Source organism: Dama dama, chromosome 30, assembly GCF_033118175.1.
Source record: "Dama dama isolate Ldn47 chromosome 30, ASM3311817v1, whole genome shotgun sequence".
In the NCBI taxonomy this organism is placed as follows: Eukaryota; Metazoa; Chordata; class Mammalia; order Artiodactyla; family Cervidae; genus Dama; species Dama dama.
In genome coordinates, this window is record NC_083710.1 from 86,953,569 (window position 1) to 86,968,942 (window position 15,374).

The 15,374-nt window shown below is 42.2% G+C and overlaps 1 protein-coding gene across 2 annotated transcripts in view; it reads left to right on the forward strand.

Annotated features, from left to right (window-relative positions):
- MYO16 (myosin XVI) overlaps positions 1-15,374 on the forward strand; it is a 505,809-nt gene that overhangs the window by 310,847 nt on the left and 179,588 nt on the right. For both annotated transcript variants that reach the window (XM_061133099.1, XM_061133100.1), the window contains 3 exons: positions 858-975; positions 1,753-1,824; positions 3,010-3,151. In XM_061133099.1, coding sequence (XP_060989082.1) covers positions 858-975; positions 1,753-1,824; positions 3,010-3,151 — 332 coding nt within the window. The remainder of the gene's footprint in view (positions 1-857; positions 976-1,752; positions 1,825-3,009; positions 3,152-15,374) is intronic.

The window sequence follows — 15,374 nt, forward strand, 5'->3', positions numbered from 1 at the left end:
CAGGCGGACACAGAGCAGCAGCTGCCGCCCCCTGCTCGCAGGGCAGCTTGTTAGCATCACCACACTGTCACTCAGCTCAGGCGGCTTCTCACCGTTCTGTCTCCATCACGGTACGGAACTGCGAGAACCTTGATGACTGGACGGAGAGTCTTCATGTCTGTGTCCAGGAGTGTGTCTCTCTCTCAGGGCACTGGGAAATTTAATGAGGAGTTACTGGATTTATTTAAAAACGGGAGAGGGAGCTGTCATCCTGGATTTATTTAAAAACGGGAGAGGGAGATGTCGGGTAGCTCAAGGAGCTTGGAAAATGTTACTCAGACAGGCACAGATCAATAAAATCTGAGGCCCTAATTTGTGATTTGGAGGCTACCAAAAATATGTCTAAGTAACCCTGCAGTCATAGAGGATTATACCTGAAAATGACAGGTTATCCTTTTCAATGCGCTCATTTTACAGCCGTTAATAATAAAACTGTGCCTTGTCATGAAAACTGGAAGTTCAGGAGGAAATTCACGGATGGCCCAGGGACCATACTGTGTCAAGTCTATGCCTATAAAGCAAATGAGAATTGCTCTTAGAAAAAACTCTCTCCAGAAGGAGCTTTTCCTGCCCAAAATACCAATTAGGAAACCGGGAATTTATTGGGAATTTTTAAGGTTACCATTGCTTGCTCTGAAGGGGATGTACCCATTTTTACCATTGATCGGTGGTTCCCTTATGGGACATTCTCAGTCTGAAAAAAATGACAGCCACGCATCATTATTTTTTAACCTACTTGGAGGTTTTCCCAAAGGACCGGTCTCCGCATCTCTCTTTCCTAAGCAGCACTCTTCCTTCTCTGTTGGTCACCCGCGTAGGAGGTGGAGAACCTGTGCGTGATTCTAGCAGCCGTGTTGCACCTCGGCGACGTCGGCTTCACCGCTCTCTCCGAGGCCGACTCCGCGCTGGTGTCTGACCTCCAGCTCCTCGAGCAAGGTCAGTGGAACTCCTGGACCAGCGATGCCTTGACGTGCAGTTCTCCAGGCTGGCCAGTAGATGGAGACACAGTACAGAAAAGTCAGGGGGAATCGCGCCCACTTTCTGCGGGAGTGGGATTCAGGGCGGGCGGTGGGGAAAACAAACCCAGATCCGCTTTCTTCTTTTGTCTTTCTGGTCATGTGAGTTAATAAGAGGCACGTTGATGTCCCCACGCTGCCCGCCTCAGTAACCGTGTTGATGCTTTGGCACGTGATCGGGCTTATTTATATCGTTCAGCGCATTCTCCGCCCCACCCCTCTACCCTCTATGGAGGGCATATTATTAACTAAACACTTAAACAGAACATAATTGCTTCCCTTTAAAAGATCTTGCCAAAAACCTCTCTCCTTTGAAGTGGCCTTGTTAGTCACCCCCAGCTTTTTTTTTTTTTTCAAAATAACCTTAAAATCAGATAATGATGATGGTGGTGACCTCCGTTATCTTCACCCCATATCTAAGTGATTTAGCCAGGAATTGGGGGAAAAAAGCATCCTGGGCTGTTAGTAAGGGTGAGGAGGGGAAAATCCTGCAGCAGCTTAATGCTGAGGGCCCGGGAACTCCTCGACGTTTTAATCAAGCTGTTTCTCTAGTTGAATTTGCCAGTTACAGTGATAGTTCAGTGTCTTTAATAGACACGCACCCTAACGGGTCTGTACACACTTCTCAACTCTAAATGCCAGTTCTCACTGTCAACATGTGTGTAACTTGATGCTTTCATTACCGCTTTAATTTCAGTGGCTGGAATGCTGCAGGTATCTTCGGATGAGCTGGCCTCTGCTTTAACCACTGACATCCAGTATTTTAAGGGTAAGTTTTTCTGTACTTTGCCTCCTACCTTGGTGAACCTCTGTATGCTCCTGAGAAACAGTTCTGGTGAGCCGGTCACCTTTTTTTAGGTAATGGGTCATTTTAGACAAAGTCGTCAATCCAAGAGGATCTGTTCAGTTAAACCATCGGCTGTGTCTGTGTCTGTGGCAGCAGCCTGCCCTCCTCCGTGGCGAGCACCGTTTTCCCTCCGATTCATCAGCCGGAATAAGAGCTGCTGCCTCCGGGGCACTCGTGAACTCAGGGGAGCTGTAGCAGGTGCTGTGAGCACTGGAGTTTTTAGTTGGCACACATTTTGCTAAGGCATGAATTTAACTCTTCCCATTTTTAGTTCAGTCGCTCAGTCGTGTCTGACTCTTTGCGACCCCATGGACTGCAGCACACCAGGCCTCCCTATCCATCACCAACCCCCGGAGCTTGCTCAAACTCATGTCCATCCAATCGGTGATGCCATCCAACCATCCCCTCCCCTTTCCACTTTAGTGAATGAGAGAACTAAGATTCAAAGAGGCTAGATAAACTTGAGCATCGACTCCCTAATAAATGGTGTGCTTGGAATTAGACTCTGATGTTGTCCAAGTTCATGGGCTTCCCGAGTGGCTCTGTGGTGAAGGGCCTGCCTGCCCAGGCGGGAGACACAAGAGATGCAGATTTGATCCCTAGGTCGGGAAGATCCCCTGGAGGAGGAAATGGCAACCCACTCCAGTATCCTTGCCTGGGAAATCCCATGGACGGAGGAGCCTAGCGGGCTGCAGTCCGTGGGGTTGCACGCAGAGAGTCGGACGTGACTTGATGGGTGGACACACACACACACCGTCCGACCCCCAAGATGGTCTCTGTGGTGTCTGTCTGCACGCAGCGTGCAGAGAGGGGCTTCCCCAGACGTCCCTGTCTCACTCACTGGAGCTCATTGCCTCACCAGCCTGCCTCTGCATTGTGGTTTTGAGGACTCCTCCTCCGTTGGATTTTTCTTTTTTTTTTCTTTTTCTCAACATCACCGCCGTGTGTTTTTGTAATAGCTGGCAGAGGCTGCATCTGTTAGAGTCTTGGTGCATTGGTCGCATCTTCTGACGCGTGTGGGTGTGGCGGGGTAAACAGCCCAGCACTGCTGGCTTCTGATCAGGGACGGCCCCGTGCTCACTGATCCTCCCCTCCTCGCCCTCCCAGGAGAGGTGCTCACACGGCAGCACACCGTGGCGATGGCTGAGTTTTACCGGGATCTCCTGGCCAAGTCTCTGTACGGTCGTCTGTTCAGCTTTCTGGTGAACGCGGCGAACTGTTGCCTCCACGGTGACGAGGAGCCCGGCAGGTAGGTGTGACGGTCACCTGATCACGTGTCCTTCCCACCGGGGCGACTCAACCAGGCGCACTCTTAAAGATGCTTCCAAGTCCAGAGTCACTAAAACCTTTCATTTTAGTGAGGTGATTCTACTTCCAGGATTTCACAGACTATTTTTAAGGGATTTGAGCCCCCCCAACCCCCCCCCCGCCCCCGCCCCGGGTGAATTAATCAATCATGTCTTGTGCATAGAGACGCAAATGCCTTCTCTCTGGGCTGGAGGCATACATGGCCTTTTGAGCACCAAGAAGTATTAAAAAAAAGTATACGTCTGGGAAGAAGACAGTTCAAGCACATCTGAAGCCCTGCAGTTTGTTGAGACGCCCATGACTCTCTAGACCCGATTGGATGCTGTGTTTCAGCTCGGTCGCCCCTCCTGTCTCCTTCCTTGCTTTGGGGGTTATTTGATGAAGCATCTCTATGGTAACCGTTTTGACTCCTGGCCTCAGTCATCTTTAAGCAGTAGCTTTTCGGGGCTGTTTGATCATCTAAAAATGATAGATCCCCCGGCACCTTGTCAATGGAAAGATTTGTTAGTATTCTTGACACTAATAATGACCTTGGGCAGGGCAGGCCACAGGAAGCGAAATCGCACCCAGGAGGGTTTACGTGTCTGCTGGTCTTTGAATGCCGCATCCTGAGGCTTTCTTTCTTGTCCGTACAGACTTCACCAAACTCCTGAGAGCCGCTCCTTTTAGAGGGTCCCCGGAAAACATTAGCATGGCCGTGTATTAATGGGAAAGTTCTTAAACACATGCAGACACCTCAGCAGATTCCAAGGACAAAGGCATACTAAAATTCTCACTAAAACATACACATAAAAAGACCCTGAGCATTGATCGGCATGTTCCACATATGGTCTGTGACTTGAGGGTCACTGTTGTGTTACCTGCATTTAAGCAGGTAAACTGTAATCTTGGATGTGGTGCGGACTCTGGATTTTGTCATTATTTCTTACTATCAGTTATTTTGTGATTTCCCTTTAAATATGAAGACGATTCACAGAATAGTACTAGTAGGCTAAGACTACCAAATGCGTCTTGTATACAATTATTGGCTGTTCTGCTGAAGCTGACATTGAAAAACTTAATGTATTTAAGTCCAGCTGCATGTAAGAACTTTTAGGAAATTCCCATTTGCCATTTAAATCTTATAGAGACTTAGATTATACAATTGGAAAAGCTGACACAAAGTCTGGACTTCTGACTGCACACGTAGGGAAACATAAACCTCGGAAAATACTTCATTTCCGTTTCAGTGGGAATACGGCTACTGTGTCAAAGTGCAAATTTATGATGTAAGTCTTACCTTTATGTTTATTTACTAAGTGAATGAATAAAGACAGGGATTATTAGAAAAGTAGAGATAAATTAATGTATCAGAAGTTTGACTTCTAAAAGACAGTATTCTCATTTGAGTCATAACTCCCATTTTTTTTTTTCTCTCTTTCACCCATGACTCACCCAAACCTGAGTTTCAATACAAATATAATGCATAGAAAGGTTGTATTTGCAGTATTTTTAATTCGTTGAAATTCATGGAAAGCTTATAGATTTACAGACCCATTTCCTAAGCCACAGAGAAGTCTCAAAACTTGGATAAACTCAGGATAGACTTTTATTGTTTATGAGTCCTCAACTTTCTAAAAATGTTGTAATTATGTCAGAAAATCTATATTATCTACATGTATCTGTATCTCCCTGAGGTTAACATGGGCAGGCACCCTTTACAGTAATAGGACATATTTATCACACTATACAATTTTTGTGAAATTTGCGAGAGAATAAATATAAATAAGATGCACTCTAACAAGTTGTGAGGGGAAAATAAGGCAGATGACATGTTTGTTCCTAGAATGCTGAGTTCATTTTCTGGATCATAGTAGAGCAGGTACAATATTAATAAGATTATACATTTTAAAAAAATTCTACATTTTGTACCTCAGTCCCAAGTAGGTTTATCATCCTTGTGATTATGAAATGAGATACAGATTCTTCCTGAGGTGTAATGAACAATAATAACTTGGAAATGTTCAAGTGATAACTCATTTTTGCATCTCCCGTAATTGGACCTGTTTCCCACTGTCTGCATTTCATTTCCAGGGTTGAATTATCAGTGTTAGATTTTAAGTTATTTTTTTTTTCCTGCACCGACATCATCAGCAGAGTTTTGGTATTAACATGCCTACTGAGAGGCACCTGTAATTTAGAGTCTTGGGGAGGCAGAGAAGTTGTGGAAACTTTGGGAAATTTCTTCAGACATAGAAACCTCTAGCTTATTTTTACTCATTTTCATCATGAGTTCTGAATACAGTGGTTTATATATATGGGGACACCTGAGAAATATAACCTGTGGAACAGCCCCTTTTTACCAGAGAAGTACCTTAACTGTAAGTATTGATAGATGGAAGGTTATAAGTGGGTGAAGTTTAGGAGATAGCTTAGTAGAGGAACAATGAAGACACACTTCATTCATTCATTTATTCACTTATGTCTCCGTGATCTGGAATCCACATTTTTGGAGAGCACACTTTGGCTTGTCACTGAGCCTTTGAAGTCTTAAAGATGCTTATATTACATTCTTTTGATATTTTAGTTGAGCTAAACATAGACGTGTAAATATTTATGATTAATTACTTCAGTGAATGATAGAAAATTCGGAGAGCTCTCCAAATGTCGTCAGACACCAAAGCCTCCGGTTCACTTTGACCCCTTTCCACCCTGAGTTCTCATGTCTCCAGGCCGGTTCGTCTGCTCAGCAGCTGGTGGTGAGAACTCTGGTTGGTTTCAGGGGTCAGCACAGTGCCAGACTCAGCGGGCTGGTTCCCCAGGAGCATCTCGGTGGCCGTGCCTGGAAAGAAGCTTTCCTAGTTCATCCGTGGAGACGCGAAGCTTGGGAAAAACAGGCAGATGGAGGAAACCCTAGGTGTAGTCCAGTGTCCTTGTTTTATGTTGATTCTGTAATCTTGCTTGTTTGGAGAATAGCAAATAAAGGAAATAACTGAAGAATAGGGATGTTGCTACTCAGGAAGATCCCCTGGAGGAGGGCACAGCAAGCCACTCCCCGTCCAGTGTTCTTGCCTGGAGAATCCCATGGACAGAGGAGCCTGGCGGGCTGCAGTCCACGGGGTTGCACAGATTCGGACACGACTGAACTGCAGTAACAACAGTGTCGCTACTCGTGTGCGCGGCTGGGATCGGAGGCTGAGTTTAGAGGAAGCAGAGATGCTGGGTTACCGCTGATCAGTATCCACGCCCCTCCCCTCCTTCCCTTCTCCCTTGACACGTCTGTGACACGTTTGCAGAGTACTTCCTGGGGTCCAGAGTGCAGTTTGTGGGCTTTGATTGTTGGAAAAATAAAGTCCATGAGGCTTAGTAACCATGGCACTTCCCACTTGGAGGGGGTTCCTTGAGGAAAAAGTCATGTCGTATCCTTGCATGGACAGGTGAGTGAGTAGACAGAGAAACTGGCCACGTGGTGGAGGAAGCATTGGACGAGGGGGGAATCTTGGGATCCCTGAGATGCCAGCCCTGTGAGCAGTGGGAGACAGGTGGCTGGTCAAATTGGGATGAAGGCTCTGGGCTTGAAACGTCAAAGTGATCCTGCCTCTCATCGGGAGGCAGGGGTCACTGTACCAGACCAGGAACTGTCCAGAGGCCTTGTCCTTCGATCCGTAGATTTAGATTGGTCCTGGAGAGAGAGAAAAAAAGGCTGTTGGAAAAAATATACCACTTGTGAAATTTATCAAACTATCAAATCCTCCTTCTCCCCCCAGTCTAACTGTAATGTGATTAAGTCACTGGAAGAAGTGTAGAATAGGTATACCCGTGAGAAAAGCTGGACTATTTTAAATAGAGATTGAAGTCATTTTAAGTGTTTTTTGTTTTAAAGTCCACACATCAATGCAATGATTTAATTCTTAAAATTATAAGGAGGATATTTTTGGTATCTTATCCCATTTCTAAAATTCACTGTTGTTGTTCAGTCACTAAGTCATGCTCACCTCTGTGACCCCATGGACCACAACGCACCAGGCTTCCCCATCCTTCACCATCTCCTGGAGTTTGCTCAAACTCACGTCCATCGAGTCAGTGATGCCATCCGACCATGTCTTTCTCTGTCGTCCCCTTCTCCTCCTGCCCTCATTCTTTCCCAGCAAAGGGGTCTTTTCCAGTGGCTCAGCAGGCCAAGAATCCGCCTGCAGCGCAGAAAACTTGGGAGATGTGGGTTCGATCCCTGGGTCAGGAAGGTCCCCTGGAGAAGGGAATGGCAGCCCACTTCAGTATCCTGGCCTGGAGAAAATCCCATGGACAGAGGAGCCTGGAGGGCTACAGTCCAGGGGCTCCCAGAGAGTTGGATGCGACTGAGCGACTCACACCTTCACTTCTAAATTCATATGTTTTGATTTATAAGAAAGTGATTTTGTAAGTCGGCATGGAATGTCCTGGGTCTCCAGAGAGATTTGCATCAGTGCATCGCCACATGGCACATGTGTTCCCCAGCAGTGTGGGTGAGTCATTGTAAAGGATGGTGGTGTTCACAGTGGGTCCTGGCGTCTCACAGCCAGCACCTGGCTCTCGACCGAGACGGAAGAGCAGAGGGACGTGGATTTACGGTCCTGTTGGGGCGTCAGGCGGGCACGCTCCCCTCCAGCGTCTGACAGCATGAGGTGCATCGAAATGCATGCAGCAAATCTGCGCTCGTGAGATTGTAGCAAGCAATGTAAGTTTCATATTCAGAAAAATGGCACTTCTTCATAGGTGAGACTTGTTTATCTTTCCTAGAGGAAGCAGGTGTTTCAAATGGGGAAAGAGTAAGGATAGGCTTGAAGAACTCTAGAGGCTGGTTTAGAACCAGCCCAGGTCAGGGTTTTGGATCCTATGTAGCCGGTCTGAAGATTGCCTCCCTGAATTGGAGTGAAAGCAGAGCTCTACATTCATGCTCTGAGATGAAGACAAGGTGAATTCACTGGGCTAAGTGGATTTATGGCTGAAGTTTTCATTTGGGAATTCTTCTTAGCTTTGTTCTACTGAGAACTACGTGTGTATACCATTAGTTATGAATAGTCAGCAGTATGTATACACATTGGTTGAATTTCCAAGGATTTTTAAACAGAATTGACTGTTTTGCGGTATATTGTATTGAAATGATATAATATACATGATGCGATATAATGAATTTTCTTTATGATTTCCATTTTTTTCTTGTTGATGCAATCAGATAGCACTTAATGTACTTATGAAATATTATAGTATATTTAGACTTTTTTTAAGGTCAAAGTCCAGTTTGAGAATCTGATGAATGGAATAAATACACAATTTTTCATATAATTTTTTGGGAGACTCTCAAAAAAAAAAAAACCAACAATAAACAATGTAGCTGGACTGTATTAACTTCTTCATCTGTTGATTAAATAAATTGATAAATTCTGAGATAATACTGTCAATGTGGTTCATAGTCTTCTGCTAGTTTTTGAGGATTTTTACATCAAATAATTTGTTTGTAATGATTTTGTTGTTGACTTTTTTTTTAATTAGAAAATTGACTTTGTAGTTTTAGATATAGTCTGTGATTGTTAAAAACATACACTGAGACACCCCCTGATAAATGTGATTTTTACTAAACTAATATGAGGGTAAGAACGTTAATCTTTTTAAGATCATTTTCAGTGAATTAGATTTGCAGCTGTAACTGAGTGTTTGTCAAGGATCTCATCCGTCAGGGACGGGAAGTCAATGTCTTAGTTTATGAAACTCTCAGGGCTGAAGATGGATCCCTGTCCTCTGCATTACGGACAAAGCATCAGAAACATCTTCTGGATTCTGTTCATGCCCACACTGTTAGCGTACATCACCTGTAAATGTGAGTGCTTTACCTAGCATCTTAGAACAGTTTCCAAATTCTATCTACAGGTTGTTTTAGCTTTTTGTGCAGCTGGATTTTTCATGCTTTCTGCACCATCTCCTCCTATTTCCCAGGATGCAAATGTCTAAAAATTCAAATCAGGGGTGTGTGTGTGTGTGTGTGTGTGTGTGTGTGGTTATTTTTTTCTTAAGTTGTTTAAACAAAAGATTTTTTTTTTAATAAGTGTCTATGACTTTTTTAAAGGACTGAATGTAGCCATCAAGAGTTACAGATGGTTCCTACAAAAGTATCATCTGTTTCCTCTTTTGCAAGGAGGTCAGTTTGGTCAGGTTGCTTCTTTGAGTTTGAATTTCGAGGACTAATCTCCTCCAGTGGCCACATCACCGGGCGCATCCCAGGTGACTGCAGTCGCTCTTTACTGGGACTTGAGACTCTCCAGAGGGCCTCGGCGCATCCCCCACGCCTGTCCCGCCTGCCTCTGCAGAGATGGTCACCTTCCTCTTAGCCGAGGGTCTGCCGTTTCTCTCTCCAACCCGACGCGTTAAGGTGGGCAACTTCCTCCTTCCTGAGTCAGAGGCTGCAGAAAAGTTTTTATTGCCAAGAAGCAACCCGGTTTGTCAGATACCTGCTCGCTCCCTCCCCACCCCCGGCCCCGTGCCTGCCAAATCTGTAATGGAATTCCTGTGACTGTCACCTCTCTCCGGGCTTAAACACCTTTCCTCTTTGGGACCGTCCACCAGCTGACCTGTATTCATTCCCAGTAGTGCAGGACAGGGCTTGATGGGGCTGTGTTGACCACTAAGAAGCAGAAGAATATCAAAATTAAATACTTTTTAATTTAACCACACACATCTCTCCCGTTATACTCAAGGAATCTCGGTGAGGAAGAATTTTTAGTGCTTACTCCAGTATTCTTGCCTGGAGAGTTCCATGGACGGAGGAGCCTGGAGAGTTCCATGGACGGAGGAGCCTGGTGGGCTACCGACCATACGGTTGCAAAGAGTCCGACACAAATGAAGCGACTTAGCATGTGCAGACACAGAATTTTTTAAATTAATTAATTAGTTTTAATTGGAGGATAATTTCTTTACGATATTGTGGTGGTTTTTGCCATACATCGACATGAGTCACCCACAGGTACACACACACACACACAGGATTTTTGAGACCAAAATAAATTAACTATCTGAATGGTAAACTGGGTGATCAGAAAATGAAGTAAGGAGAACGATGTTTAGAAATTAAATGTCTTTTCACCGTTATTTTGATAACAAAATTGGAAATTAATTTCCACCAGAAAACATCTGATCGTATTGATATATTTAACATCACTTATGAATCCTAAGTACCATCTCATTCTGCTTCTCTGTGCTCATTTCAGACTACTACTACAAAACTACAAAGCAAAACCTGGACCTGAAGCAGAGACTGAATGTGTAAATAAATCTGATTCAGACCCAAGTATCTACTAATTAGTTTTATCTTTCCCTCTTAGAACTTTATTAAAGTGATTATATAGGTTTAAGTTCTCTGATGGATATTGCAAATCCAAAAGAAGGATAATCTGAAAATTTATACCAACACTTGTAAGTAATTAAGAGTTGGTAAAATGATGTTTTGTACACTGCCTTATTAATTATGATGTAAAACACTTCTTAATAAATGAATTTATATTGTTAACTCCCAGATGCCTCATAGAAATACTAAAATACCTGCTGTGCATTTGTGAGAAAAGGAAAATAGACTTTTGATTTTTTTTTTCCCCATTTAGCATGTGATAGCTTCCTTCATTAAGTGTATTTGGGGGAGGTGAAAGATTTAATAATCAGGAAGAGCCTTACCTATTATCTCATATGATTAACATTTGCCGCTTTTCCTTCAGAATTTTTTAACACAAAAGAAATAGAAAATTGCAGCTAAAAGCTGAAGTTACTTTTGTGTATCCTGCATAAATCCATCCCTCTCCTTCCTGCTCAAAGACAGGAAGTCTCTGTCATCGATTCTGTGTAGATATCCCACAGTTTTAAAAATTCATCTGGATGTTGGTGTTTCATAACAAGTGTGTAACATCGTGAGTCATCAAGAAGTCAGGAAATGCTCTCAGACCCCACCTTTGGTGCTGCAGTCCCTCTGTAACTCCACGCAGCTTTTGAGATTTAACGGTATTGACACCTAGCGAGCTAACTCATTCTTGACTGCTGCTGCTTGGATTCCCCTGCAGAGAAACCACAGTGCCCGCATCTGCTCACATTTGCATGGACAAGTGCTTAGGTCTCCTCCTGCTCAATTACAATGTTGCATCCTCAGATACCTGTTTAGAGTTTTCCCTGGGGTATATATTTAGTAGCAGAATTGTGGGGAGAGTATTAACCTGCATTTCTCTGAGTACCAGTGAGGTTTTACACGGCAAGGCAGGTTCCACGCTGCCCCCGTGGTGATGTGCTCATGAATGCGTGCTGGTCGTTGTTCAGTTGTATACAGTGGCCTGACTCGGGGACTTAGCATAGTCATTCTTTCCCTACGTCAAGGCCATCTTACATTTCCCCCCCAAACTTTAAGATTTCCCATACATCAGGAGTTTATTTTTGTTTATATGAGAAACTGATTTAATGTTATATTTTGGATGGATATTCAATTATCCCTATCTCATTTATTAGAAATACTTTTTTACCCCCTCCTGATTTTTAATCTATTTGACTTAAACTGTATCAGTAATATATTGTTTTAATAAGTAAGTTCTCATAATATGTTCTTATTTTTCTTATTTGTTTTGGTTATCTCTGGATGTCTATTTTTGCATATGAATTTTATAGTCATTTTGATTCAGTCCATTAAAAAATTCATTTGGGGTTTTGTGGAGAAATATATTTATAGATTAATATAGAAAGAAATAGCCTTTTTAGACTGTTGATTCTTTGCTTTCACAAATATGAAATATATATATTTTTTCTTCTATATTTCTGTCTTCGTACGTTCTTTAATTTCTTCAATATGTTTGTGTTTTTTCTATCAGTTTCTTGCACATTTTTATTTTGTTCTTTTCTAAGTACTTTGTACTTTCTGTTGCTGTGATGAATGCTCTTTTTCTATTATATTTTAATTTGTTTATTGGGATACTCAATCTTGAGTTTCATATGTTGATCTTATATCTAGAAACCCTGCTGACTTTATTAGTTCTAATAATTTTCCAGTGGAATATCCTCATGAAAATGATCATAGTTATCTTGTCTTCTTTGTCTTTTTTATCATTCTGTTTATTCTTATTTTATTGCATTGGCCAGCACTCCCAGTACAGTGTTGAAAATTTGTGGTGATAGTAGACTATTCTTGTCTTGGTTTCAAATTAATGTTAATATCTCTAAATATTTGTCAGTGAGTGATCTGTTTAGGTAGAGTTCCAGTAGATAATCTTTGCTGAATGTTTTCAACCATAGATGGATGCTGTTTCCTTGAATGTCTTTCTTTTATCTATTAAGATTATTTCTCCTTTTCTTAGCTTATGTGGCAAATTTTAGTGATGTAGGTTTTTTCATGTTGAGTAATTCTCCATTTTCAGGATAAGTTCTATTTTGGTCATGATGTACTAAATTTGATTCTCTAGTCATTATTTTGGATGTTTGCATTTATTTTCATTAATGAGATAAGATTTTTTTTTATAGGATCTTTTGATTTTATGTCTATGTTGTTGTTTTTGTTCAGTGGGGAAGTTTTGTCTGACTCTGTGACCCCATGGGTTGCAGCACACCAGGCTTCTCTGTCCTCTGCTATCTTCCAGAGTTTGCTAAAATTTATGTCCATTGAGTCACGGATGCCATCCAGCCATCTTATCTTCTGCATCTATGTTTAAGGATAAATGGAGAGCATTCTGTTTTTCTTCTCTTCTAAGATGTTTTAAATGAAAATTATATATGCCTTGAGTGTCTGGTGAAATTCTCCCAAAAAATTTTTGAGGAGGTGAAGGGAGAATTGACCTATGAATACTACCTTAAAGTTTGTGGGTCTAATCAGATTCTTTTCTCTGTTTTTAAAGTCACATATATTTTCTAGACAGTGGTCCACTTTAAGATTTTTAAGTACATTTACCAACTAAATCACAGTTTCCTTCTGTTTATAATCCTCCAGTCAGTATCTCTTATAATTCTAGTTTGACAGCTTACAGTCCTGGTGTTATTTATTTATGCCTTTGTCCCAGTTTCATTGACATGTCTTGCTTAAATTTGCCTGTGCGAATTACCTTCAAAAATCAATTTATTTGTCTTATTGTCCTTTCTCATGTTTATGCTATTTATCTGACTAATCTTTGCAGTTTTATGATACCCTATTTTGACTGTTTGAAATTTTTTCTCTTTTTTTGATCTGACTTCCTCACTGGAGTGTTTGTTCCATAGTTTCTGATGATTTTGTTGACCTGAGTGTATGAAGTATCTTCTGAGTTCTTAGTGCATTCCAGGAGATTTGTCTGTAGCTCTTCCTTTGTTGTTTAATTCTAAATATTTTGTCTTTATTTTTGTTTCAGAGATTAAATAACAAGCAGTTTGTCAGAAAAATAAATTTGGCATACCGTGTTTTTCCCTCCTTCATCCAAATTGGGAATTTTTTCCCATTAAGTAATGAGATTTCTTTGATTCCTTTGAATATGGTAGGAGTGACTTCTATTTCTGCATAGACATTTAAATCATGGTACTTATTGCCATGACAACCAAAACTACACAATTTAGCAAAATATCTAAGACAAAACCTGCTTTCTAAATAATTCTCCTTCTGCTCCATTTCCTTACCAAAACACCCATATGTATAATGATTTCCTAAAGAGCTATGAACCTTTTCTCTGTAATTGCACATTTTTTTTTCATTTTTTTTGTGAGATACATTTTTTTTTAAATAAAAGGATCCAGAGAAATAAAATCTGTGAGAGGTTTACCAAAGTTTCGTGTATATTGTATTACTCAAAATTGTTTTAAATACTTCATAATAAATATAAAATGATGGTTAAAAATTACCATCCTTATTATAAAAATTACCACATACTATGGACACAATAATATTTAAATACAAATATGGATCATGATAATGTGATGAATTATTTCAAGAACAGGTCAGCTTATCAAACAAATAAAGAGCTGTGTACTTTTCCCTAAGCGCATGTGTTTAGGAGACATGGGGAAAAAATGATAATCTTTCAGATCTATGAGACTATGGCATTTTTAGTATCGAACAGTGGTGCTTTTCCTTTTCGATAACGACTATTATGTGATTTGCAAATATTATTTGAGGACCAAATAGATTTAATGACGTATGTAAGAAATTCAGTGATTTATTAGGCTGATAAAAACCCACGCGCCTTCTCCTGTCGCTCTGTCTTGAGCCAGGAGGGCAGAGGCTCCAGCTTGTCTGTTTTATATGAAGGGTGAAATCCATCGCTTTGCTAGCAGTGCCCGCGCCCTTGTTTCACTTCCCGCTGGGGAAACGCGTGGGGCCTCTGCTCCGCCCGCTGAGAACCTGTGCTGCTGGGCGGAGTTAGCCGAATCGGGGCGTGTTCAGCAACTCCGCGCCTGTCATCGGCGCGCACGGGCGCTTCTGCCGGAGTAAATGGCCCAGCGGCTGTTCGGTGACGAGGGCAGGATGCCCCGGTCTGGCTGTCGGTGACCCTGCCGCTCCCTAAAGAAAACACCGGCAAGGACACCTCCCCGCAATTTAAACGGGGTGTGCCTTGTTCTAATACCATTTTCTCATGGAGGAGGATGGGCTTTTCAACGAAACGACATTTTCAGTTTTTGTCAGCTCCAAGCCTTTAACTCTTCTCTCTTGATACACCGCCTTGTTTAAAATACGCTTTCCAAACCTGCCTTCTTCCTAGGTGCAGATGTGATAGGTGGTAATGTGCATTTATTGTGGTTTTTGGAATTTTTTTTCCAATTTTTTGAAAAAATTGGAAAATAACCTGTGTTACTTTTATTGGAAATTACCCAGAAATGAGCTAGGCTTTGAGCCAGGGATTATTGCAGCTAGTGTTGACATTAGCGTGTGGAGTGAATTATTGTCTCCTCTCTTCAGATAGGGGCTTCCCAGGTGGCTCGGTGATAAAGAATCCGGCTGCAGTGCAGGAGACGTGGGTTTGATCCCTGGATCAGGAAGATCCCCTGGAGTAGGAAATGGCAACCCACTGCAGTATTCTTGCCTGAAGAATCCCATGGACAGATGGGCTATAGTCCCTGGGGTCACAAAGGGTGGAACTTGACTGAAGCAACTGAGCATGCTCTTCAGATAATGAAACTGGAGTTCAGAGAGGTTGAGCAAGTGGCCCTTGTCACACAGCCATGAGGAATTA